At 37.6% G+C, this 26,273-nt stretch overlaps 1 protein-coding gene and 1 long non-coding RNA gene across 2 annotated transcripts in view; one reads left to right on the forward strand and one right to left on the reverse strand.

Moving 5' to 3' along the window:
* LOC309482582 overlaps window positions 1–11,415 on the forward strand; it is a 205,320-nt gene extending 193,905 nt beyond the window's left edge. Inside the window, exon 3 of the long non-coding RNA XR_014200318.1 lies at window positions 11,405–11,415. This is a non-coding gene — a long non-coding RNA (uncharacterized lncRNA). The remainder of the gene's footprint in view (window positions 1–11,404) is intronic.
* prkg3 (protein kinase cGMP-dependent 3) lies at window positions 1,618–22,986 on the reverse strand. Its single transcript, XM_082147920.1, has 22 exons — window positions 22,932–22,986; window positions 13,820–13,946; window positions 13,643–13,705; window positions 13,227–13,335; window positions 12,831–12,997; window positions 12,420–12,533; window positions 12,229–12,334; window positions 11,994–12,057; window positions 11,484–11,561; window positions 11,007–11,095; window positions 10,834–10,899; window positions 10,680–10,727; window positions 9,896–9,937; window positions 9,114–9,225; window positions 8,841–8,977; window positions 5,722–5,811; window positions 5,219–5,360; window positions 4,312–4,475; window positions 3,352–3,468; window positions 3,088–3,150; window positions 2,823–2,898; window positions 1,618–2,573 (listed from the first exon to the last, which is right to left on the reverse strand). The coding sequence occupies exons 2-22, from the start codon at window positions 13,905–13,907 to the stop codon at window positions 2,487–2,489; spliced, it is 2,022 nt and encodes a 673-aa protein (XP_082004046.1). The 5' UTR covers window positions 13,908–13,946; window positions 22,932–22,986; the 3' UTR covers window positions 1,618–2,486.
* Window positions 22,987–26,273: the final 3,287 nt, after the last annotated feature.

The raw sequence follows: 26,273 nt of genomic DNA on the forward strand, positions 1-26,273 counted from the left end.
ACCACATCCTGCCTGTAGGGAGGTAACATGTGGAGATTACACATATGGACTGACCAAGAGGGCAATGCAACAAATGGAGGGTCTCTGGGGTCTCTCCGGCCTAGTTAGAGGGCAGTCAATACAGAGCGGGGCCATCCCGACTACTTGCTACTGGTGGAGAGTACACGGGAGGACACAGGCTCTACACAGAGATTATAAAATCTTGCAAACGTGTTATTTGGTGTCGCCCAGCCCGCAGCTCTACAGATGTCTGCCAGCGAGGCGCCGTGCGACAGCGCCCAGGAAGAAGCAACACTCCTGGTAGAGTGAGCTCTCACCCCAAAAGGGCACAGTTCGCCTTGGGCCTGGTACGCCAAGATGAAGGCATCCACTATCAAGTGGGCCAACCTCAGCTTAGAGACAGCCTTTTCCTTCTGCTGGCCTCCATAGCAGACAATGAGCTGGTCTTAGGTCCTGAAGCTCTGCATTCGGTCCATTTACAGGCGCAAATCACGGATGGGACAGAGCAAAGCAAGGGCTGGGTCTGCCTCCTCCAGGGGCAGCGCTTGCAGGATCACCACCTGGTCCTTGAAGGGAGTGGTGGGAACCTTGGGCACGTATCCGGGCCAGGGTCTCAGGATTACGTGAGAGTCTGGCCAATGAACAAACACGGTTAATTAAGATTCAGACTGAAAAGAAAGTACGATTCTGATCGGCCATTTCCGGGGGTCTTCTCGGTGAGAAGAACACCAATCAACAAACAGGCTCCACTTCAAAGCATAAGTGCACCTCGTAGAGGGGGCTCTAGCTGAAGTGATTGTGTCTACCACTTCCTGGGGTATACCACTTAAGTCCTCCGTGTCCTGTCCAGAGAGGAGCGGGAGTTCCACAGGGATTTTGCCTGGCTTATAAGCTCTCGCTGAGAGATTCTCGATCTCCCATAGGGTCAAGCAGACCTGCGGCTGTGCTTTTACACACAAGCGGCGGCTGGTCAACAGAAGAGGGACCTCAAGCTTTCCGGAGAAAGAAGAGTCACGACCGGTGCGCAACATCTTTAAAAAGACGCAGTGTCATACCCCTTGCTTGCTCTTTTAGGGAAATAAAATAGTGTGCAAAAGAGTTATTTTAGAAGCTGTAGAAACAGCAGGAAATGCACTTTTAGATTGCGACCACCAACGCAGAGCTGTCACAACAACAGAGAATGCTTCTCTCAACCCGTAACACACTCGTTGATTGATTGCACACGCTCTTCCTTATCTACCCGCTTTGCGGGGCGGAGTGTACGATGCAAATCGCGCACGCCAATGTGGATTGGCTTGTTTAGTTTACACTCGAAGTTGATTGGGCTCTCAGGCGAGATCCCAATTCTTCAGTCGTTCTGACGAAATGTTGAACATGACTGACTTAAAGGGAACAATAAATACAGTATAATAGACAGATTGTCATATCTATCTATCTTCATATCTCAAACTTGCTTTATGCTAAATCACTCAGCCATTTTAGACATACAATATAACTTTCTGTAAAGCTGCCTTGAAACAACGTGTATTGGGAAAAGTGTTATACAAATAAATTTGACTTGACTTGATTTGATTTGGTTTCTTACAGATTTCAAACATTATTCCTTAGAGGCATCAGCACAGAAAAAAAAAGTTTATTTGTTCCATAACTGCAGCAGAAATGCTGCTTTTCAGTGCTTTTAAGAAGGCATTTTGCAGTCCTTCAATTACAATTTCCATTATATGTTGTCACTATAATTATTTATTATAATACCTTAACAATAATAGCACAAAACCACAATCAAAGTAATTTGAATTAAAAAATATTTCTCAGGTTGCAAAAACAATGTAAAATAAAAATTCTTAACATCCTGCCAAGTCACATTAATACATATATACATGTCAGTACATTAAAGATAAAGTAAGTAAAGTAACTAGTATTTAATTATACATTTACATTGTTATTTATTAACCAACCAACCAATAAGTCTGAACAAGAATGGCATAATGGTCTTACATGTGCATGTCTTTTTTTAAAGGTCCAGTTATTGAAAGGGAACAAATATGATCTCTGAAGTCTAGGATTTATACCTTCCATTTGGATCTGTCTGTAGCTTCTCACATTCAATTGAAAAATAAGAAGATAAATGTACTTTTAAAATATTAATTTTCAAGTGTGAAACTTCAAGAATCTAGACCCTTATAAATTGCAGGTCTTCCAATCATCACAATATCTGAAATAATGTAAGAATAAAACTACTATGTTCAAAATAGTAAAAAAAAATAGGCTCAAAATTCATCCAGAATTTCATGTAGTGGAAATAATTTAAATTTTAACTTAAGTCTGTGAAAGACTCTAAAGTTCAATCATATTGTATGGCAAGAGTCATTAAATTACTGTTCTAATCTTCCTTTAACATATGCTGATAAGAATATTAAACCTTGACTATACTTTAGAGTTTATAACTTGAGTCAGCATAGTCAGAGACCTCAAGACTTGGCTGATGTTCAGAAATCACAATCCCAGTCTGAAAACTCCTCCTCTGCTTGAGTCTTATCATAGGGATAGCGGTCAAAGTTTATATAGCAGGGACCCTGAAAACCAAAAACCCACAGACACAATTTGTTACTTTGAAGCTTATGTTGTAGATGGATCTGAGTTTCATCCTAAAACAGTTTAAAAAGCGTCTGAAACCTGATTTTCAAATTTGCCCATTGGCCTTCACTGATAACTGAAAATATATTTTGAGCTTTGCACTAAAGAGAAACATTCTTGCTAAAGATTTTTTTTACATTGTGTCAGATGATCTGTGTAAAGAATATGATTTAAGTTAAAAATGTGACCTTTCTTATGAGTCGTACAGTCGGTGCTTCCAGTTGTCCCATTCTTAATCTATGCCAGTTAATGCTGTTAAACCACCTGAGAGATAAATTGAGGGAAAGTTTTTCATTAATAACAATAGAAACAGCACATATGCTACACAAAAGCCTAGCACATCAAAATGACTAAACTCAATACACCTAAATTGTAATTGTGGGATATGAAAATATTTTTATTAATTGAAAATATTCATCTGAACTAAGCACAATACACATTCATTAAGGTCACCTGTGATTTCTGACATCTTTGATTCCATTTTTCGTATTGCCCAAACGCTGTCCAGGACGTGGCCTGCAAGACATTTAAATAGCACATAAACTGAAAATTAGCAATGTAAATACCTAAAAAAAAATGTTTAAAAAATGGTGATGTTCAAATAAAATAAACTGGGATAAAATACATTTTATTACTTCTCATATAGAAAACAAATCACAAACTGCGTCAAATAAATTCAATAGTTTCAATAGCTTTTGTAATAGTTTCTGTAATTACCTGCACAATTTAGTGATGAGAGATTTGGCACCTTCCCCCATATATGAAGGGAAATTAAGCACACCATCCAAGATCTTGGCATAGATCTTCTGAGGATCTGAACTGGAGAACGGTGGGCTTTAGGACAAATAAAACTATATTATTACAAGTAATTAAATTTGCCCTAAACAAGAAAAACTCTGATTTAAACACGCATAAAAGGAATAATTGATTCATTTTCACCCAGAAAGTCTTACGTCTTATGGGCCCTGATTTAAAGATTTTCATGAAAAAAAAAAAAGTGCAAACTTGATAGGACACATTTTTAAATACTGTATGTGCTGATCAAATTAGGGCAAGCTCACAGTACAGGACTGTAAGACTAACTGAATTGCTGTGGTGTGCAAACTACACAACACAACGTTGACGAGGTGCACAAACTACAAGACATTATGGTCCACTAGAAGTGCGGTGGTGTTTGTGTCTGCAGACATTGTCCTGTGTCTGTGGTCAAGTGGCAGTTTGGACCAAAAATTTGAGTCCACGTCCAATAACATTTCTTGCTGGGGTGACCTCACATTGTGGTTACACTTTTAGCTCACTGTGACCTCACATTGTGCTCATATGGAGAGATCACTGTGAGATCAAATTTAAGTGTTGACTGGGGAGCTTTTAGGTTAAACATGGAGACTGGAGCTTCAGATAAAAAAAGACCTATACACTGGCCAAAATTGGGACAACATGTTTAAAAATTGTTGGTAGGTCGGGAGGTGCTCATAACATACTCTGCTCGGCTCATAACTCCTCAAGCCACGACCATACAAGCATCAGTTATTTCCATATGATTTCTCCTGAGAGAAAAAGAAATAGCCTGCATGCTCGTAATAAAAAAAATAAAATAAAAAAATAACATAACGTAACGTGTACGCCCGTCTTTACTGTTGAGGCATGCAGAAAACAATATATGAGAAAACTTTATACCTGCCCACAAGTAGCTCATAGATTAGAACACCAAGTGACCAGAAGTCAGCAGCAAAGTCATGGCCTTGGTTCTGAATGATCTCTGGAGAAATATACTCAGGAGTACCGCAAAACGAGTATGTCTTTTCACCCTGAGAAAGCTCTTTTGCAAAACCAAAATCAATCTGAAATCAAAAGAATACAAGAAAATAAGATAAAAATAAACTTCACTGCACTTGACTGTAACAAAAAAATAAAAATTCTGACAGTGTTTGTCACCTATTAACAGAATATTCACTCTCAACTCTGTTTAATTTGTATAAAGTAAAAATAAAATAATTGTATGAAAGGTGTTGCGCCTGAAAATAGTCCCCAGCTGGACTCATTGGTTACCGAGCTGGGGACTATTTTCAGGCGCTGCGTCATATCATTACGCCCGCTGGACTCATGGTACGGCAGCAAAGTTTCTTGATTATTACGCAGGAATAAGAGTATAGTTCCTAGCCACATCAGCGTAGAAAATCACAACTTTACATTTTCCGTCGGTCTTAGTACACGATGTAACTACAGAAGAGTCAAGTTTTAAATAGGAAAAATATCGAAACTCTTGGTAATTTTTTTGAGAGAGATGCTAATGGTCATGTCCGATTCAATGATCTATGCTAAGCTATGCTAAAAGTGGTACCGCCAGACCCGGAGATCGGCTGAATGGATTCGAAAACGGTAAAACTCAACTGTTAAACTCTGGGGGAGTTGGAAAATGAGTATCCCTTTAAGGTAATGAGGATCGATAACAGCTTTGCAGCATGAGAAATATTTTGAATTGTCACAGTGGCAAATTTATCACAATTTTATTAGCAGCTTATAAATGTAAATGCCTGTAGTTTATCTATTTGTGGAAAGTAGAAAAACAGATAATTTGTTTTACCAATTTCACATATCCTTTGGAGTCCAGCATGAGGTTTTCTGGCTTCAGGTCTCGATACAGGATGCCTTTGTTATGGAGGTATGCAAAGGCTTCAACCACACAGGCTGTTATAAACACAGCTATATTCTCCTGAAAGCGTCCTCTGCAACATGACAACAAATACACCCACATTCACACATTCAAACAGCACTAATTAGGAAATTGAGATATTACGGTAGCTTTAAATAAACGCAGTCAAACATTCGAGAGAGACTGGAAATGGATTCTAAAGTGTATCATATTATTCAAGCAAAATGAGCAAGAAAGATGATTCCAAGGTGGTTGTTGTGGTTATTCACCAGGGTGTTGCTATGCGTTATCCAAGATGTTGTGAGTGGTTGTTAATGCATTATGCTGTTGCTACGGTGTTCCTGCTAGTTTATATGCAATACAGAAATAGAACAAAAGTAGGCTTAATAGGCATGCTTTCCTAATCAAACTCTACAAACTCATGAATATCTTACACTTCTTTTAGCTTGGTCCAGATTTCCCCACCCGGGCAAAACTCCATTATCATAAAGATGTAGCGAGAATCTTTGAAGGCAGCATGCAGCCTGAACAAGAGGAGAAAAGTCAGACAGAAGATTATACAGTTATACAGAAATTATTCCAACCCACATTGCAGGTTTAATTGGCAAAATGTACAGACTTTCAGCTGCTTGCAATGAACAAATCAAACAAAAGTAATTGAAATAGCTCAACACAGCTAATGTTTCAAGTGGTTTTCCAAATTTTTACTTAAATGCAACTTTTAGTGACTTCTGCAGTCTCAAAATTATTCAACCCCTTCATGGCAAACATCTTTAGTACTTAGTAGAACACCCTTTTGTTGTTATGATCTGCTGCAAACGAGATAATCAGACACCAGATAATCCTAATGAGCAATGGCCTCCAGTTCAGTAATATTATTGGGTTTGCGTTCTGCAAACGCCTTCTTCAAATCCCACTAGAGATTTTCTATGGGGTTCAAGTCAGGTGACTGTGATGACTGTAGAATCTTCCAGGACTTCTTCTGAAATCAAGCCTTGGTGGAATTTGCGGTATGCTTGGGATCTTTGTCCAGTTGGAAGGTCCAATGACACCCAAGCTTCAGCTTCCTCACTGACGGCATGATGTTTTCTCCTAGGATAGTGGATCTCAACGGGGGCGTTCAGAGTACAACTTTCTTGTTTGGAAGCAAGATTTTTGAAAGGGGGGCGTTCAGGTGTTCATGGGGGGCGTTCACGAGTTTACACCAAAGATCCAGGCAAGACAAGATTAAACATGTAATTACTTGTGAATTACATGTAATGCCTACAAAATTCTAAAATCTGCCAGTTTAATGCGACATGTAAGCTATGTATCGTTTCTTTTGCAACGACTCTATTATTTTTCCAGTCATAGACTCAAGCACTGACAAGAATCAGCATTCACGTGCTCAAAAATGTGTTTCACGCTGACAACAACCCGGTGGTGGCTAGCATCCAGCGCTGACTAGAATCACACAGCGGAGGAATGGAAAGTTGACAAGCCATTAAAAAAGTATTGACTTAAGAACCACTTATATATTTTCAATAATCATGTTCCCATTCACTCCGGCCACGAATTTTAATATTAATTCAACTAAATTCTATTTATAAGGTAAATGTAGGAGCCATTTGTTGCATGGTCAAGTTTTTGTCCACTGGGTGGTGCTGTGGCTGTGTATAATTAGAGCACCTCAGCAACAAGTGTGTGTGTTGGTAATTGGGAAGCCGCCAGTTTTTTGACGGCATGGCAGAGTAGCTCGCAAGGTGGGTTTTAGTCTTATGCTGTCTATAAGGCAGTGGTTCTCAATTCCAGTCCTCAGGACCCGCTGCTCTGCACATTTTGTATGTCTCCCTTATTTAACACACCTGAACCAGATCATCAGCTCGTTAGGAGAGATGAACTGAACTGAGTGTGTCAGATAAGAGAGACATACAAAATGTGCAGAGCAGCGGGTCCCGAGGACTGGAATTGAGAACCACTGCTATAAGGTATGGCTTTGTGTGTACGTGTGAACAAGGAAAGGCCACAAGAAGTTTTGAGATCATGTTTAATGGAGCACAAGTAATGAAGAAAGACTTTTGTTTGTATCTACATCCGTCTGCATGGACTGCATGTACGCGTTCTAAACTTGCTTACTCCTATTATCAACGGCAACGGCATTGAAAAGCCATTAAAGTAAAACGTAAAAAAATGTAGGCATTTACTAATGCCTAATGCCAAAATGTTTTCTTTGTTCACCAAGTAATTTACTGGTCAGGCATTATTGTTAACAATCCAACTGTCTCCGTTGACTTTGCATTGCGAGAGGCTGCCTCCTGTCATTTATGACTTATAACAAAACACAGAAAAATGCCTAAAAGTTGCTTTGTGACAAGGTGTATAGCAAACAAGCTAAAAAAACCAGAAATAAGTTTTTATAATCTGTCGACCCCAAAAAACGAGCGTTTAAGGACACAAAAGTGGGTAACGTTACAGGCTGGAACGAATGGGTAAATTGGGATCCTGACACTCGGTATGCACTAAAAAATGCAGTAAACATTTAGTCACTGGTAAGTCAAATATCCAAATGTCAGTTTTATATATTATATTTCTGTAAGCTAAGCTATACTGTCGCCGATTACGTTCCCTGCTCCAGTGGACGTAGTTCTCAGAGTAATATGACACCTTGCGCTCTGTTTCAATTGCCTGTATCCACTTGTGTGTCCTTAAACGCTCGTTTTTTAGCTTGTTTGCTCTACACCTTGTCACATAGCAGCTTTTCGACATTGTTTAGTTTTTTGTTATAAGTCAGAAATTACAAGGAGGCAGCCTCTTGCAATGCAAAGTCAATGGAGACAGTTGGATTGTTGTCCCGGTGTGGGCGTGGCCTAAATACGCTCTGTCTCTATGGGAGAGAGTCGGAAGTTCATTTGTTGCCCCTACGAGTTTATAATAGCATATTTTTTAAAAAATTAACTGATTCTTGCTTTTCCAACTACATATCTCGTTGAGCAGGGATTCAGCCAGGTCATCCACATGCAGTGTAAGTACCGCAATCGCTTGGACTTGCATGCCTCAGGCGCACTAGGCTACGGCTGAAACTAACGTCTCTGCAACCCACAGTAAAGAAATTAGCAGAAAAACATCAAGCACAGGGCTCACACTACTTTTCAAATCAATTTTGAAAGTTCGAAATTCGAAAGTTCAAATAAATCATTCTGCTTTTTCCCTGTTAATGTTCTCCGTTGAAAATAATTTATAAGAATGCTTCTTGTTTGCTGACTGGCTGTTCGCGGGACAGCTGCTGTTAATTCAATTTTGAATGTCAAATTTGTAACTGCTCCTCGTTGATTGGCTGCTATTTGCTATTTTCCAGCGGGGATCCACTTGAAACATTTGTTGTGTCGAGCTATTTCAATTACTTTTATTTGATTTGTTCATTGTAAACAGCTGAAAGTCTGTACATTGTGTCAATAAACCTGATTTGCAACGGGGGTTGAATAATTTCAATTACAACTGTATGTCAGTATGTGAACAATTATCGAATGGTTTGAAAAAAAAAAAGATTATAAGTGATGTAGGTAGCAGCACCAACCTGACAATGAAGTCACATTGGACTGCCTGAAGAATTTTCTTTTCTAAAATAATGTGTCTTTCCTGCTTCTTTGCAACAATATGCTGTTTACTGATCTTCTTCATAGCAAAGTACTTTCTGTGCTGCAAGGTAGTTACCTAGTAAACAAGCAAATATATTAGTATTTCAGGAGGTCAAATCAGAACAACATTACTATAGTCTGGATGGACTAAACAGTGTTTTGAATTCAGAACTTGTACTAAGATTTTTTTTTAAATGATTCTCCTCTCATACCAGTTCCACTTTTCCAAACCCCCCAACACCAAGAGTGACCGGATCTCCTTGATAACTTCCCTCCTGGTACAGTACAGGGATGAGCTCTTTCAGCTTTAGAGATGTTTCTGGCCTGGAGACAGCAATACACATAATACATATATTCAACAGAAATTACTAAATGATGTATAATTCATATTCTAACTTGTTTTAAAGGCTTTATTTAGCAGTAGACCGGCAGATCACAATAATTCCTGCTGTATGTGTATAGGAAAAAACTAGATTCATACAAACTCAGATGAATGAAAGGCTTTAAAAAGATGTTATATATTGAACTAATATGTATATTATACATAAATGCCAATTCAATATTAATAGTAAACAAATACAGTATATAGAACATTATTTTCCTAATAGTATGAATTTGGGTTAGTTTATTCCAGTGATGCTAAAGTTTTCAGCATCATTACTCCAGTCTTCAGTGTCACATGATCTTTCAGAAATCATTCTTCTGCTGCTTTGCTGCTCAAGAAACATTTCTTATTATCATCACACTTAAAATGTCTGGAAACCTGGAACATCTGAAACTACGATGCAGTGTCTTTTATCAAATTTCTTTGAAGAAGAGAAAATCTGAAGAGCAGCATTTATTTGGAATTGAAATCTTTTGCGACATTATAAATGTCTTTAGTAATTTTTTTATCCCAAACATTTGAACAGTATGTATGTGAAACGAGCTTAATACAGTATATGACTGTGAAATTGTTCTCTGTCCTATTTGAATTATTAACAAAATATCTTACCGAACTTTCTCTGGCTTTTCATCCTCCTCCAGTGAATCAGCACTACAAAAACATTTTGTGATCAATAAATATTTTTCAGAATGAAAATAACCAATACCACTGATGCAAAACACTAGAAAAAGAATATTTTCATAAGTTCAAAACTTGAGGCTGGTTGGAGAACAGAATGCACACTAAATGTTGATAATGAGCCTCCTGTAAACAGGTCAGGAATAGCACAAAATGTTTCTACCGCCTGTCAAATATGTTACACTTAATATAGTTAGACAGCTAGCGAAGAAATGCTTTCTGCTTATGAATCATTTTGTGCAAAAATTGGTTTATGGACAAAATAATTTCTCTCCCCTACAAATAGCACCACAGGTGCCCTGAATCTTGCAGACACGGAGACCGAGTCCATTCATTTCCACCCGTCTGACCTGCATGCACATTTGTAAACATGAGCATTGGTTCAATGGCAGACTAATCAGCCGATCACAGTGATGTGGAGGCACTGCCTTTTCTCACTTCATTTATTTTGTGTTTATTTAGCAAATTATATTTATTTTGGTACTATCACTATCAGTTATTTATTTAGACCCACACAAAACCAGCACTGTGTAAGAGCAGGCGTATCTGTATTTCAGTAAAGTGAACACAGTCTCAACTCCACAATCAAAAAGGATCTGCTTTTCCTCTTGATTACAAGTATGGGGGGAAATGCACTGCATGTTACAAGTGACTAAGCAGAAGACTAGACTGAATATATTTACAAATATAGAAGTCACAAAGCAGGAAAACTCACTCGTCATGGAGCTCAAGACTTTCAAATGGAATGGTCTCCTCAAAAATTCTGTGAGAAATGAAGGACAATATAAACATTTTAAACAAATCCTAAATCATAGGCATTATATACAAATTAAGTGAAGTAATATTGTCATCATTGACATCAAACTCACTCTTTATCAATGGAAAAGCAAGTGACAAGTCCAACCGCTGTACATGTGGCTGTCCTAAGGATCTCTCTGGATTATACACAATAGAAGATTTGGTCGACTTTTACATTTAAACCAGACAGAACAAATATTTACTCCTGATGATGTTGTCACTAAGTAACAGTGACTATGGTTACCGTATAAGAGCCAGTTCTCCAAAATGTTCCCCCTCTCCCATCTTACGAATTAATTTCTGCTGTCCGTTCACTTTTTTCGTCACTGACACCTAATGTGAAATGAACAAAATGATGACTAGTTTTTTTTTTATAAAGTAAGATTTCTTTTAAGATAATTTAAAATGATGTTTAATACAAACACAGACCATTCTGTGGCATCTTTTATAATATGGTTGAGAAATATGTGCAGAGTTTCATGTATAGACTTAAACAAAAGATTCATGTATTTTGTGTAAGTAAGGTTCATTACTGTGTAAAAGTGCTGGAAAGCACACATTTAGATTAAACCCTTATTAAATGCAGGCACTCCTAAGTCATATATTGTGTAAAGAAATAAAACGTGTAAATAATGTAATCAGTGTTGCAGAGGATGTTCAAGAATAAAACTATCCTGAGATAAGAGAGCAACTGAGTAATGTTTTAATACGTTTCTTTTACCTCTCCTTTTAGAATGATGTAAAAAGTATTGCCCTCTGCTCCTTCTCGGACAATGACCTCGTTGTTCTGATACTTCACCTTGCAGGGGAACAAACATGGATAGTACATTGAGTCATCATGTCATGCTTAGAAGAAAATATTCCTGATGTACAAAACAAAAGACAATTTTACCTTTAATTCAAACGTCACCTGTTACTAAACATACTTCTGACTACACTAAAATACACATTCATAGTACTGATAAAATGAGGGTGTCACACTCATTGACCATTCCTCATTGACCAATTTCCCATCTCTAAGTCAATAGTTTGACTTAATGAAAACTACTGCAAACCACAAAATCCTAGTGATATCTCGAGATATTTTTTTTAAGGTCTCTGGTCAGTCTCATTTTGACAGAGTCTGGTATATTTTCTCCTAGAATACTTAAGGCATCCTTAATTTACAATATTTCCTTATTATAACAATAATGAGTCTATTTACAATTTATAAAAGTAAAATCACACTGACTTCCTCCATGGAATCAATGATCTTTGACAGCTGCACATCATTCAGGGCCTTCAAAGTGCACGCCCTGGTGGAAACAATTATAAACAATAGAATTTACTCAGCAATAATAGACGGATACACATGATGAACAATATACAAACAGTGAAGATTCAAAGCATCTAATATTGTACTAGGCTAAATACAAGGCAGAATGTGTTACGCAGAATGTGTTCAAAGTGACCCCAGAATGTCTTACGTTTTCAAGAAGCCCATGAGTTGTTCTCGTTTCATCTTGGATTTGTTGGTCATGATACTTCGATATGTTTGTCTCTCGATACACCATAACTTTACTGCAGTGACGGCTGTGGGTAAAAGAGTATAAAAACACTTATTTACCACATCAGTAGGGGGTAACCCACATCACTCATGTTCAGAATGATAACTGACCTTTGACAGATGCCGTGCGTTTACAGTTGTATAGAATGGCCAGTTCCCCAAACATATCACCAGAGCTCAAAGTTCGCAGTTCACGTCCAGCCTGAGTGACCTTCAGCTCCCCCGCTAGAATGAAAAGAGGAGTTTAGGCTCATCAATTTATTTCGACTGTCGATCAGTATTCAAGCGAGATGTCGTTTTCAAGAATTGTACTGCAATACACTTAAAAAATGTGGAATTAAGATTTTTAATGCAGTAAAATATTAATTAAAATGAATATATTTTAGAATGTAATTGATTCCTGTGATGATTTTTACCATGACTTTATATGGCAGAAATAGAAAGGGCAGTCTGTTAGTAAGCATTTCTGAATTCAGCGACACTTAACTTGGCATTCAGTTATCTCTCCTTACACACACTCACCAGCCACAATGTACATGCTGTCTCCTTCTGTGCCCTCTCTGATGATGACATCACCAGGACCACAGTCCAGAACCTTCATCAGTTCCACCATCAAACTGATCTGCTCCTCATCCAGACGACGGAGAAAGTCGTTCTTCCCAATGGCCTTTACGATCTGAGCAGCCTCACTGACACACACACACACACACACACACACACACACACACACACACACACACACACACACACACACACACACACACACACACACACACACACACACACACACACACACACACACACACACACACACACACACACACAGAAAGCATGACGTAACATTTGAGGTTAGTTTATTTTAAGACTGGTGTTGAATTAGATTCATAGAGTTCTTGATTAACATGTGTATAAAGTTACCTGGCAGTTTTCTTCACTCTATTGGCCGTGATTTCCAGGACTTCTGGTACTTGCTCCGGGGCCATGACAGCTGCCCGACTCTGTCGAACCTCAGGCATTTCATCGCAATCTGGCAGACAACATTAGGTGTCAAATAAACATATCTTAATGTGTAAAATGTTTTTATTTTATACATTTATAATATTGTGAAAAATTGAATGTTAGTTCTTCCATGTTTTTTTAATCACCCAATATGTGACCCAATCGTCCAAATCGACATTGATATATGAATTGTGCTGGCTTCAAGCAAAACGCTTCATCATTATTATCAATTATAACATATGACATATGTTATAATTAATTGTTAATATTTTATTAATTGTAAGGAAGCAGATGAAAGGGGACGCAGTTAAACCCATTAGTCTGTTCTGTCTTACCGAGCTCATCCAATCGTCCCTTCAACACTTGTATAAGTCCATCTTTCTGTTCAAGCTGTCTCTCTGTAATTAGAATACAATACTCTAGTGTGCATTGAAATTAATCACCATCACATACCGTGTACTCAAAAATGAGAAAAACCATTCATCATTCATGTTATGATATAGTGGTCTTACTCAGCTCCTGGTTCTGGTTCTGGAGTTCCTGGTTGAGCTGGCATTCTTTCTCCAGCATTTGTCGGATTTTCTTGAGTTGTGCTTCCATTGGCCTGATGAGATTTACCTCTACTAGAGCAGCATGACACTAACAAAGAGCAGTAAAAAGAGTTAATATGTAACTGCAACATAAAAAAAATAAAAAATACTGATTCATTCAACCAGTCTTTAAAATGAATGAATGATCATCATCACAGCATTTATAAATAGGTTTCCAGTGGATTCAAATTTTAAAACAGTTTAAAAGCAATGATAATGTTGCATTATTGTGCTGACATATGGTGAATTTTACCGTTACACTTTATTAGTTATTTAAAACGTACAGGCAACAACAGTGTCGGCCCAGATCCGGCCCACATCTGGGCTGCGTGGAATCCAGACAATATGTTGCTGTCTGGGTTTCCATCTGAAATTTCTATCTGCCTCACACAGTTGTTTGAGCCATTCAGACTGGATCTGACACTGTGTGGATCCTCATCATCACATGATAAAATCCACAAATTACCTTTTGTGCTTAATAGCACAACAGACTATCAGTTATTTGTAACATACTACTGTAGATGTTAATATGTGACATTAACAATAGTATAGTGCATGATTAGGTTCCAGTGAAGATAGAACCCCTGGTTCACTTATTGGGTGCTGAGTGCTCTGACACAATTCAATCACTGGTGCTTAAAAAGAGAAGATTAAATTAGACCCTTGGAGTGAAATGGGACAGAAGGACCACAGTGGCATGTTTAGACTAGTGTTAGTTTTTTTATATTAATACTTATAATTCATAGGGTTATTGTTACTATCCATTTAAAACATGGGCAGTTAAATATGTAAATATTCATATAATATTAGCGGATCAAGATGGCACTGTAGATGGCTGAATCGGTTTGGAGCTCTTCGGTATGAACTTTTTTTTTTTTTTTATGTCCTGTTTGAAGTGACTTTTTCCCAATTAGTTTTACTAGGGACGGACATAGGTATTGCACACCAAAGAACCTTTTGCTGACTTTTGAGAATTCAGAATTGTTACTAGACATTCTAGTCGGAGGAGCTGATTTTCGATACAAGCGCTCCAAGAGGCACGAACAAGGGAAACGTGCTGGTGATATTCATCTGGCGAATCTCCGCTCTCTCGACAATAAACAGACAAACTATTACTCCTCACCCACACAAAAAGGGACTTCTCAAAGTCTGCTGCTTTTCACTTTACGGAAACTTGGTTGAATGAAGCCATTCTGGACTGTGCATTACACCTAACACGCTTCCAGCTGTTGCTCACACAGCGGATGTTCACACTGCAAGCCTTAGTGCTCAATTCCGATTAATTGCTCAGATCCCATTTTTTTGTATAGCTGTTCACATTGTTGTTTTAAATGTGCCCAATATCAGATTCCAGTGTGAACAGATCATGGTCCTGAACTGACCCGCATGTGCAAAAGAACAATAAAAAAAGATGTCAAGCAGCACACTGTAATATGGAAGTAAACATGGAGAACGTTAAATTAAGTGATTATGTGTGTAACGATCACCAGTGAGAGTGCCCGGGATAACCACCAGAAGGCACTCCAACCCGGACAATCACCACACATCCACAAACTACATTTCCCATAATCCTTTGCCTAGACTAATCAGCCATGATCACATTCACCTGTGTATTTACCTTGTTTAGCTCACCCCACATATAAGCCTGGTTTTCACATTCATTCCCTGTTAAGTCTTGTTAGTTGTTTACACTGCATCTTTGAGCGTTTTCCTGGTCTTATGTCTCCTGGTTTTGGATGTCTTGCCTGTCTCTGGGTTACCCTTTTGCCTGTGCTCCCTGCCTGCCTGTTTGTTTGATTGGACTGCCTGCCTGTGTTTGACCTTGCCTGTACTTTGGATTATGTGTTTGGATTGTCCCTATAATAAACTGCATTTGTATCCTCAACCTTGTCTCAGAGCAGTATGTGACAATGTGTTTATTTATAATGTGATCTACCGCAGAAGCCAGCTAATTAATATATTTAAAAAAAGATGAGGATACAAAAAAAGAGGGAGAGTTTTTAAACATTTATGGTACGAGCCCTCATGTTTTGCTAGTATATAGAGCCGTCACTGTAATACTTATGAGCTCTGATACATCACTGTCCTTCACTGACTACCTTTCACAACTGTCTTGATAACTTCGGGTGTGTAAAATCTTTGAAGTGACACCCATGAGCACAGAACTGAGACAAATGTTGATCTAGAGTGACATGAAAGTCACATTCATTCTGATGTGACTGTTCAGACTGCGGTCGCAATACAAAACATCTGACCTGTATCAGATTTAGGACCAAATATGGAAGTGGCACAAATCAGAATTAAAAAGATCAGATTGTGGTTTGTGCCGTTCACACTGTCATGACAAAAACAGATCTGAGTCACATATGAGCAAAAAAAATTTGAATTTAGGCCACATTTGCCTGCAGTCTGAACATAGCCAAAGAAAACCAGAGGCAGCGGATTAAACGAGGTCTTCATCCACTGTAAACCCGGGAGTTTTCATCATTTATTCTGGTGTGTTTATATTCGCCGTCAAGCCTGTGTGAGGGCAGCACTCCAACAGATGACTGATCTGATCACAGACAAGAAACAATACTCAGACTCTTTCATTATCCTTCTTTCTCTGTGATTTTAATAAAGCTAATCTCACCTGTTAACTACCTAAATACAGCACATCACATACCCCACCAGAGACAGTAACATAGGCTACTGCTACTTTCTTTTAAAGGATGCATATCACTCTGTCCCCCGGGCAGCTTTGGGACTAATCACTGTTTGGTTCATCTTCTCCCAATCTACAGGCAGAAATGTAAATCTCCTTAGCCTGTAGTAAGGACTATAAAAGAGATGGACAACTGAAACAGAGCATGAACTACGAGTTTTTCAAGTCACAGCCACTGATCTGGATGAGCTCACTGATACTGTGAAATTATCTGTTTCCGTGAAGATGTGTGTTCCCACTTAGACTTGTTTGATTTATAATAATTACACAACGTGGTTTACTGGAAAACTCAGACAGCTTCACCAGGCCAGACATGATGCTTACACAAGTGGGGATAATGTCTTGAACAAGCAGGCAATAAACACACTGACAAAGGTTAAAGAAAAGCTAAAAATAAATAAAAAATTAATCGACCCTGCATCAGTGTGGAAAGGACTGAAGCATTTGAGAGAGTGATGTTGGACTACCTGAAGGACATCACTGGACCCTTGCTGGATCCCCTTACGTTTGCTCATTGGTTAAGCAATCTCCCTTTACACAAACAAACTTTTCTTGAAGTTTGCAGACAACATCATGGTCATTGGCCTTATCCAGGATGGTGATGAATCAGTTTACAGAGGAGAGTTTAAGCAGCTGGCTGTCTGGTGCAGTCATAACACACTCAAATCAGTGGAGATGATAGTGGAGTTCAGGAAGAACACCCCAGCACTCCCCGCTTATCACACTGAACAGCACTGTGGCCGTCATAGAGTCCTTCAAAAGCTCAGCAGCTTAAATCAACAGATGAATTTCAATCTTCCACAGGTTACAATGACAGTTCTACTCAGCTGCACGTCTATAACAGTCAGCCACTGTTGTTCCATGATCCATAAGGACCAGGGGACATATTACAGACACGTTCTATCTGAAGTCTTAAGTTAAGATCTGACAAGTTAATTTATGGAGTTAATTACTCCATAACTTACTTCTACTCAGCCGTCATTGAGTCTGTTTTAAGCACTTCCATCACTGTCTGGTTTGGTTCAGCTACCAAATCGGACATCAGGAGACTACAACGGACAGTCCGGACAGCAGAGAGGATTATTGGTGCCCCCCTGCCAACCCTCCAGGACCTGTACTCTTCCAGAGTGAGGAAGAGAGCAGGTAAAATCATCACAGACTCCACTCACCCTGGACACCCCCTGTTTGAACTGTTACCGTCAGGACGGCGACACAGATCACTGGCCACAAGAACATCCAGGCACAGGAACAGTTTCTTTCCACAGGCCATTTCCCTTCTGAACACTTAACATGCCCCCCAAGGCATATGCCTGTAAGTGCAATACTCCCACTGTCTAGTGCAATATTCTCTTAACTCAGGTGATATTTATATTTATATTTATATTATTCATACTACACTGTTAGACCTTACCGGGTTTTTTTACAGTAAAATACTGGCAACACTGTTGCCAGTAATTTACTGTTAATTGTACAGTTCTTTACTGTAATTTACAGTATGTTACTGTAAAAGTGCACTAAAACTCGAGTTAACTAATTTCACTTACAGAAACCGACTGCCTTAAATTGACCAACTGTCATTTAAATGTATTAACTAAAATGTATTTAAGCATTACTAACATGAGCAAAGTAATATTGTGAACTTATTTCATTTGAAACCACAACAAAACTTTTGTAAATAAAGAGATTCCCACTGGACCAGCAACTACACAGTCACTGCTTTTTAAATAAAGCAACATGCAGCATATCGTCAATGTTTCTAGGTCTTCTCCTGGACTGAAGCACAGGCTCTACTTTTCTGCACAATGGTGACCCAAAAAATAAATTTTACAGTAAACTACTGGCAACAGTGTTGCCAGTATATACCTGTTTTATAACTTACAGTTTATTACTGTTAAAATACATTTTGTGGGTGTGACTTTTTTATCTTACACTGTTAACCCTTTCAACCCTACAGGGAAATCCACACTACAAAGAGTAAAAAGTAACACTGACGCAGTGTTGCAGTGAGATAATTAAGGGAATATGTAAGTGATTGTTGAGCATTAGTGATGAACACCTGCTGTTAGAACAGAAAATAGAGAAACACAAGAAATACAACTGACTTCCAGCCATTACACATTATTACACTTATTATTACCCAGTATGACTTTATTTCTGTCATACATCTACAGAAGTTGCTACTGAGATGTTTAATTGAAAATGTTTGGTTTGAAGTTACCATTATAGAGATCAGTGTTTGCTTTAGTTGGGATGTTGATGCTAAAGCATTAGTGTTTCTTTTGCTGCTTGAGCTGTTTTTGTGCAAGTCACACTTGTGCACACACACAGTTTATGAATGATTGTAGTTATTATGATGACAACGTCATCATAACGCCTGTTCATTCACTAAGGAAATTCATTCTCACTCAGAGTTTAATCCTCAATCAAAAGTGTTTCATTAACACCACTGTGAAACCACAACAATAAATTACAATGACTCATTTTTTTTTAACACATCATGCATAAACCAAAAATAACAGAGCTACACTGTCTTAACGAAACACAGAGATATTACAATTTAGCACATTAATCTCAACAGTGGTGGCAATATATATATATATATATATATTTATTCATGCAGCAGTGCATGCTGGGAGCTTTATATTATCCTGGAACCCAGCATGCACAGCGACATGAAACTTTTGATTGTCACCATTGTTGAGATTCATGTGCTGATTGTTGATGTCTGTGTGTGTCTGAGTCAAGCAGGAGTTCAAAATGTTTTAAAGCACTATATGATTTTGATATTCTTCAGAAGACCTGATTACAGAATTATTGATTTCCTGTTGTAGATTCACAGATATATGCTAAATATGAAATACCCATAAATTCAAATAATATATGCAGGAAAGATCAGAGAATCAGACATGTCCAGGATGATTGTGACATCATCACAACATCCAAAAACACAAAATTATCTTCCTCTTGGCTTTTTCTTGCCATACCTAATGTGTTTTATAAACTTACTGTTATAACAGCCAGAGAAAAATTAATGGTATGAAGTCCAGGGACAAGAGACCAACTAAAGCAAATACTGATCTCCATCATGGTGACAACAAACTTTATTATTAACTAAATCTCTGTTAATTCTCAACAAGAACTTTTGTACATGTACGAAAGAAATAATTGTAAACTGGTTTGTAAACTGGTTTCACACTCAGTGTTACTGGAAGTCAGTTGTAGTTCTTGTGTTTCTCTTTTTTCTGTTCTTGTTTCTCTGTCCTTCAGTGTATCTGCTTATCAGGTGTTCATCAGTGTCTCAATTCACTCACTTCTTTTCATTCACTCTGTCAAATGGACTATATTAGTGAACTAATGTAGGGAATAGTGAATGAGGGTATAGGGTGTGATTGGGAAAACAGCCTCTGAGTGTCGATTTTGAGCACTTGTTAATTCACAGTATATTCCTGTAGGCTATTTTTGTTTTCTACGGTATATTACTGTTTTAATGCAAAATGGTATGATATTGTCAGAATTTGGCCTTTTTTTACAGCAAGGGCTAACAGTGTACTCAAAATACTGTAAATATGTTCATAATCTGTAACATGCACTAGACTCCCACTGTCTAGTGTAATATTCTCTAACTCAGGTGATATTTATATTTATATTATTCATACTTCTCAAAATACTGTAAATATGTTCATAATCTGTAAATGTTTATTCAGACTAAACCCAACTGTGACCCCTTTTTTTACTTTTTATACTATTTAAAAATTTTTTTTAATATATTTTATTCTTAGAATTTGTATTACTATGTTTCTTGTTGTATTTGTATTTGTATATGTGCACTGGAAGCTTCAGTACCAAGAAAAAATCCTTGTGGGTGCAAGCACACTTGGCAATAAAGCTCTTTCTGATTCTGATTCTGATTCTGATTCTGATTCTTAATAAGACCGACAGTTTTTGTGGAGTTAGGATGCTTCTGTAATACCCTTTTCCTATCTGTAGTTAAGATAAGATAATATAAGATAAGATTATGCACTTAAGAAATGTAATTTTGTAACAGCTTTTGTCCTAAATGAGGTCCTAACTGAAATTTCCATGGTTATCAAACTGATAAGATTCTAAAGTTAGGATCTTTCTGTAATGCGCCCCCAGGCCCAGTGCTTAATTTATAAATTCTGAGGCCCGGAACAATGGGAGGGGATGGATCTGGCAAATTAGATATCTGAGATATCTCTTCACAGCATTTAATAAAACGCTGTCCAACAACACAAATAACTCTCTCCCAAGCAATGGGCTCCATCAGGACAAGAGGTTCATAACGTAGTGGATGGAAATGTGCAATGACTCACCTTTTCTTTAGTTGAATATTAAGAAAAGAGCATAAAAAATGAAAAATATTTTGGATCGAAACCCAGCATCGCCGGGGAGTTAATTATATATATATATATATATATATATATATATATATATATATATATATATATATATATATATATATATATATATATATATAATATTATTTGGGTCTGATTATTACATTTCTGCTGAATATACAGTTTAACCTTACTTTATTTTTTAACTTTGTTATATTGTATTTATCTATGCCTTATAATTAGTGTATTGGTTCTTTTTTCACTGACTGTCAACCTCCAACACTTGTACATATCCAGAGAGAAGAAATGGGCAGGTAACATAATATCAGACCCCTCTTTTTCCCACTTCAGACTGCAACGAGTGAAAATAAGGTGTGGCCCCTTTAAGAGCTGCGCGCGCCCTGTTGAACTGTCTGCAGTCTGTATTGTGTGTGAGCCTCGAACACTCCATGTATGCGAGTTATTCCTGTTTGATGCTCATTTTCATCTTATTTTGTTTATTAAGTAACGCTGTGGACGTTAGAACGTATTACAGACAGGTACCCGAGTTCGATTGGGGAATAAATTGCGAGTTGTGAGATGCCAATCGCCTCCGTGAGTCTGTCTGGCCACAGCAATAACTTCAGCTGTGAGCTATCCCTATTTTTCCTCCTGACACAACGCGTTACAAGACACTACAGATCTCTGTGCACTAGAACATTCAGGCACAAGAACAGGGTTTTTTTTTTTTTTTCAACAGCCTATCTGTACCTACTCTCCACCAACAGCTAACACACCCACTACTATCTACCTTTTTTATAGGTCAGTATCCTTATAGTATGTATGCCACCAGGCATTGGGCAATACAATAATTATAATTCCATATAAATACATATTTTTATTTATATTGAAAGGTGTGGTAACACTTTATTTTGCAGTGTCCTTGTTGCATGCATGTACTTACCATAGTAATAACAGTAAATTATGCATAATTACATGCAACTAACCCTCAACCAAAACCTAGGCTAACCCTACCCTAACCCTATAGTAAGTACATGTAGTTGCTTATTATTACTCAGTACTTAAATATATAATTACACTGTAACAGTGACACCTTAACATAAAGTGTAACCAAATATAGTGTATACAATACCTAATGTGCACATCTGGTCGTATGCCTTCTGCTCACTTCATTGGTGTATGTTACTTTAAGTTTTTTACCATAATAATACATTTATTTTTTATAATAATGCTTGTTCTGATGAGTCAAATAATTAATATACCTTCCATTTACCTCATAACACAATGGGATTTTTATACAGCCAGTCACAAACAGACACCGTTATAAAATAATTTCAGTATTTCAGTCTATTATTGTAGTGTCATCTATTTTAGATAAAATTGTTTTTAAATGTCACGTAGAAACAAAAACAAATATAAATGGACACTTTTGGACAGTCTCTTATTGTCGACCCTGACTGTTCTATATAAGCTGGGCCAGACTTTATTCTGTTAGTCGAAAGTCAGGCTAAATGATTTCCTTTCAAATGGAATCCATTTTATGATACTGCATATTAAAAGCCACTGTTAACCTTTAAGGAAATGATTAGCTTGCCTCATTGACCTCTATGCTGTACACTTTATGACTGAAGAGGTGTTCTGGGTCTACTGAAATCTTTCTAGTGCCCAGCCATCATTGCTTGCTAAAGGAAATTTGAGGGTTTTGACAGGGTTGGTGAACAACATGATGGATAACAGAATCTTTATACTTGTCCAGAGATATTAAAAATTCTTTAGATTAAAGCGCTCTGTCCCGTCACATGTCTAAAATATTGCCAACTGCAAGGTTTACTAGATAAATGGAAAGCCCTTGTCAAGTATCCCACAAAGCACAGCAACGTAGATATACACTGTTAATCCATGAAAAAAAAACCTGTTTGTCATCTCTACGGACCATAATCAAATCATTGTTTTAATTGTTAATGAAACCTACCTGAAAACCCAAGCTCTCACTCCCTCAGATCAGTGTGTTCTGGCAGAAAGATCAGCTTTATAGATATAAATCATTAACCTGACGCTCCACCCTTTGCCACAGGTAAAAAGGAAAATGTGATTAACAGACCTAGAAAATGTTAGTGTTCAGGCATTCCTCTTACAAAGCTCAGCAGATTTATTGAATGTCTCAGTTATGGTTTATTTTTCAACTTCAGGTTACTACATTCCATACAGGAGAAATAATAATCATACAAAGGACAGAAAAAAATGGAGGCTAGTGAGAAAAGCTTAATTCCTTCCACCACTTCTACAGGAACAGCAGTGGAATGGTTCCACTAGGAGACAGAAAAATGAAGAATGGCACCTTTAAAGTGTTGTATAGCTCTGAGCTTGTCTGAAAACACCTCTGGGTGTCACTACAGAATCACTTTTTTTGTATGCAGTGCAAGCAGTTTCAGGACAGTATCCGCGCCAGCAGCAGAGTTATGTAATATATCTGTCATTATGTGGTGAATTAATTTATATACAATATTATTGTTTTTCTGTTAAAAATACTGAATCTGTGCACGTCTTATTTTATTATTGGAGCTTTTATTTGTTGTCATGCATTATTGTATAGAATTTTGTTTTCTGTGGACTATATGAATACTTTGGTTTTGAATGTATTTATGAATTTAAATTGTTTGTTCCACTGCCCTCTGTTGTATTTATGGTTTGAGAGTTTGTGGAGTGTCTACACACCTTTGTTTTTTTGTGTGTGTGTTTTGTTTTGTTTTTTTTGTTTTTTTTTGTGCAATTGTCAAAGTTGAGAAATGTCGGTGTGGTGCATGTACAGACACATTACGTACTACATAACATTTATTATAATAATCAATATTAATAATTACTTAACATATTAATATTATTAATAATAATTTCATTTTCAGTGATTACATATACTTTTTTCGCAGGAATGCCATGATAAAATGGACTTAAAGGGATAGTTCCCTTTAAAGGGAAGAATGTCATATACACCTGGCTTGAGGGTGAGTAAATCATGGGCTAATTTTCATTTTTGGGTGAACTATCCCTTTAAGAGTCAACCATACTGTTATTTAACTTAAATTATAAATGTGCTAACTACTTTTTATGAAGTATTAATGTTGAAGTGATAACTGTCAGGGAACACTGACTCAAGGAAATGGTGAGTTACTTCAGTAGAAATGGTTTATTGACAACAGATAAAATATGAAGAAATGATGCTGAACTTCAACAAGAGAGAGGAGAAGGATGACGGTCTGTAATGGTACGTGGCACCACATACACACTTTTAGATAGCAGACGGTCAGAAGAATAATGCAGTCTTTTTCTCTTACAGGTCTTGCAGGGAGGGATGGTTTACGATGGATACCAGGACTTGGAGAATCACACAAAGGTAGGTAATCACAGGTAAGTAAGACATTCAACATTATGGCAGTCCTAGTCGAAGACCAGACAGTGGTTGGTGTTGGTGTTGGTGTTGGTGTGTGTGTGTGTGTGTGTGTGTGTGTGTGTGTGTGTGTGTGTGTGTGTGTGTGTGTGTGTGTGTGTGTGTGTGTGTGTGTGTGTGTGTGTGTGTGTGTGTGTGTGTGTGTGTGTGTGTGTGTGTGTGTGTGTGTGTGTGTGTGTGTGTGTGTGGAGCAGGCTTAAATGGAGTGGAGCTGATGAGAGTCAATGATGGCAGGTGTGGATGATTGTGAAGGGGGGATTATGGGAAATGTAGTGCGAAGGTGACAGGTCATGGTGAAGTGACTTGAGATTGTGACAGCTCATTAATCATGTGATAATGAGCTGATGAATTGAATCAGGTGTGTTTGATTAGGGAGACAAAGAAAACGTGCAGTGTTGGGGGTCCTTCAGGAGGAGCAGGGTTGAAGAACACTGACCTAGTGCAATACAACATTGTTACACCAGAGCAATGAAATCCCACATAATGTGCTATTTTAACTGCGCTTATTTCCATTGTTGATATAAGTTGCAGTGGATAGTAATAGACAAGAAATATACAGTTTTACACCATAATGCTGATAATGTTTCTTTAGTCATCATTATACAATCCTGCATTTTGCAGTGTCCTTGTTACACGTTACATGCATCTAAGCCTAAACCAAACCCTAATCCCAAACCTATAGTAAGTACATGTAGTTAATTATTATTACTCAGTACTTAAATGTATAATTACACTGTAACACGGACACCTTAAAATAAAGTGTAACCTAAAATATTGCTTTTTTTGTTACTTTTAAATCTGGCAATCACTACAGTATTATTTTACCTCAGTTGACAGACTGCTGTATCAATTCAAAATCATCCATTCAGGTTTTAGCAAATCATAAAATATAAATACATAATACAAAAAAAAAGAATTGAAATATATTAATAAACTTCAGAGAAATGCTGTAGGCGCCATTGGTCCTGCTCAGCTGTTTCGAACTTCGAAGGAGAATGCTGCTTCAATTGTGTCCGTCCATTCTTTTAGTATCGTGCATTTTTGTCCACATTTTGTTTAGATATAATATAATTACTTGGGAATGTCATTGTTGTATGGCCAGTTTGGTGCAGTCATGGCCTAGTGGTTAGGGAGTTGAACTGGTAACCCAAAGGTTGCTGGTTCGATTCCAGAACTGGTGGGAAATGACTGAGGTGCCCTTGAGCAAGGCACCTAACCCCTTATCGCTCCCCGGGCGCCACACAAAGGCTGCCCGCTGCTCTGGGTGTGTGTATCCACGTTTGCAGTGTGTGTGTTAACTACTCACTACTCTGCTCCTAATGTGTGTGCAATGCAGAGGTCTAATGGGTTAAATGCAGAGGTCAAATTCCAAGTATGGGTTACCATACTTGGCCGTCACTTTCACAGAAGGAATCATGCCATGTCCTAGATTTTTGTGAACTACATCATTTCTTTGCAATAGTGTGGTTTGATTCACTTTCTGTAGACTGCACTGCAATACAAAAGAAAAAGAAATTGTGTTAAAAAAGCAGTCCCCACATTTTATCTTTTATTTAAATTTACAGCAACATTTTTTTGTCATTTTAATGGTAAAATGCTGTAAAAATGCAATTAAAAATACATTTTAACCTGTTAACAGTATGTTCTAGTACTACATACAGTGTAAAACCGTAATAGATTTCATTTTAGATTTGATGATTAGATTTAGATTTCATGCAAAAAGCACATACAGTGCTATGCATAAGTTTAGACACCCATGCTAAAGTTGACTAAAAAGAGGAATAAAAAATCATCTTTTGGAAATTGAACTTAATGCCTTAATTTTAAAAAATAGGAAAAATCCAACCTTTAAGGACACCAATTTTCTTTGTG

The sequence above is a fragment of the Leuciscus leuciscus genome (genome assembly GCF_965113295.1).
Source record: "Leuciscus leuciscus genome assembly, chromosome: 19".
Taxonomy (NCBI): Eukaryota; Metazoa; Chordata; class Actinopteri; order Cypriniformes; family Leuciscidae; genus Leuciscus; species Leuciscus leuciscus.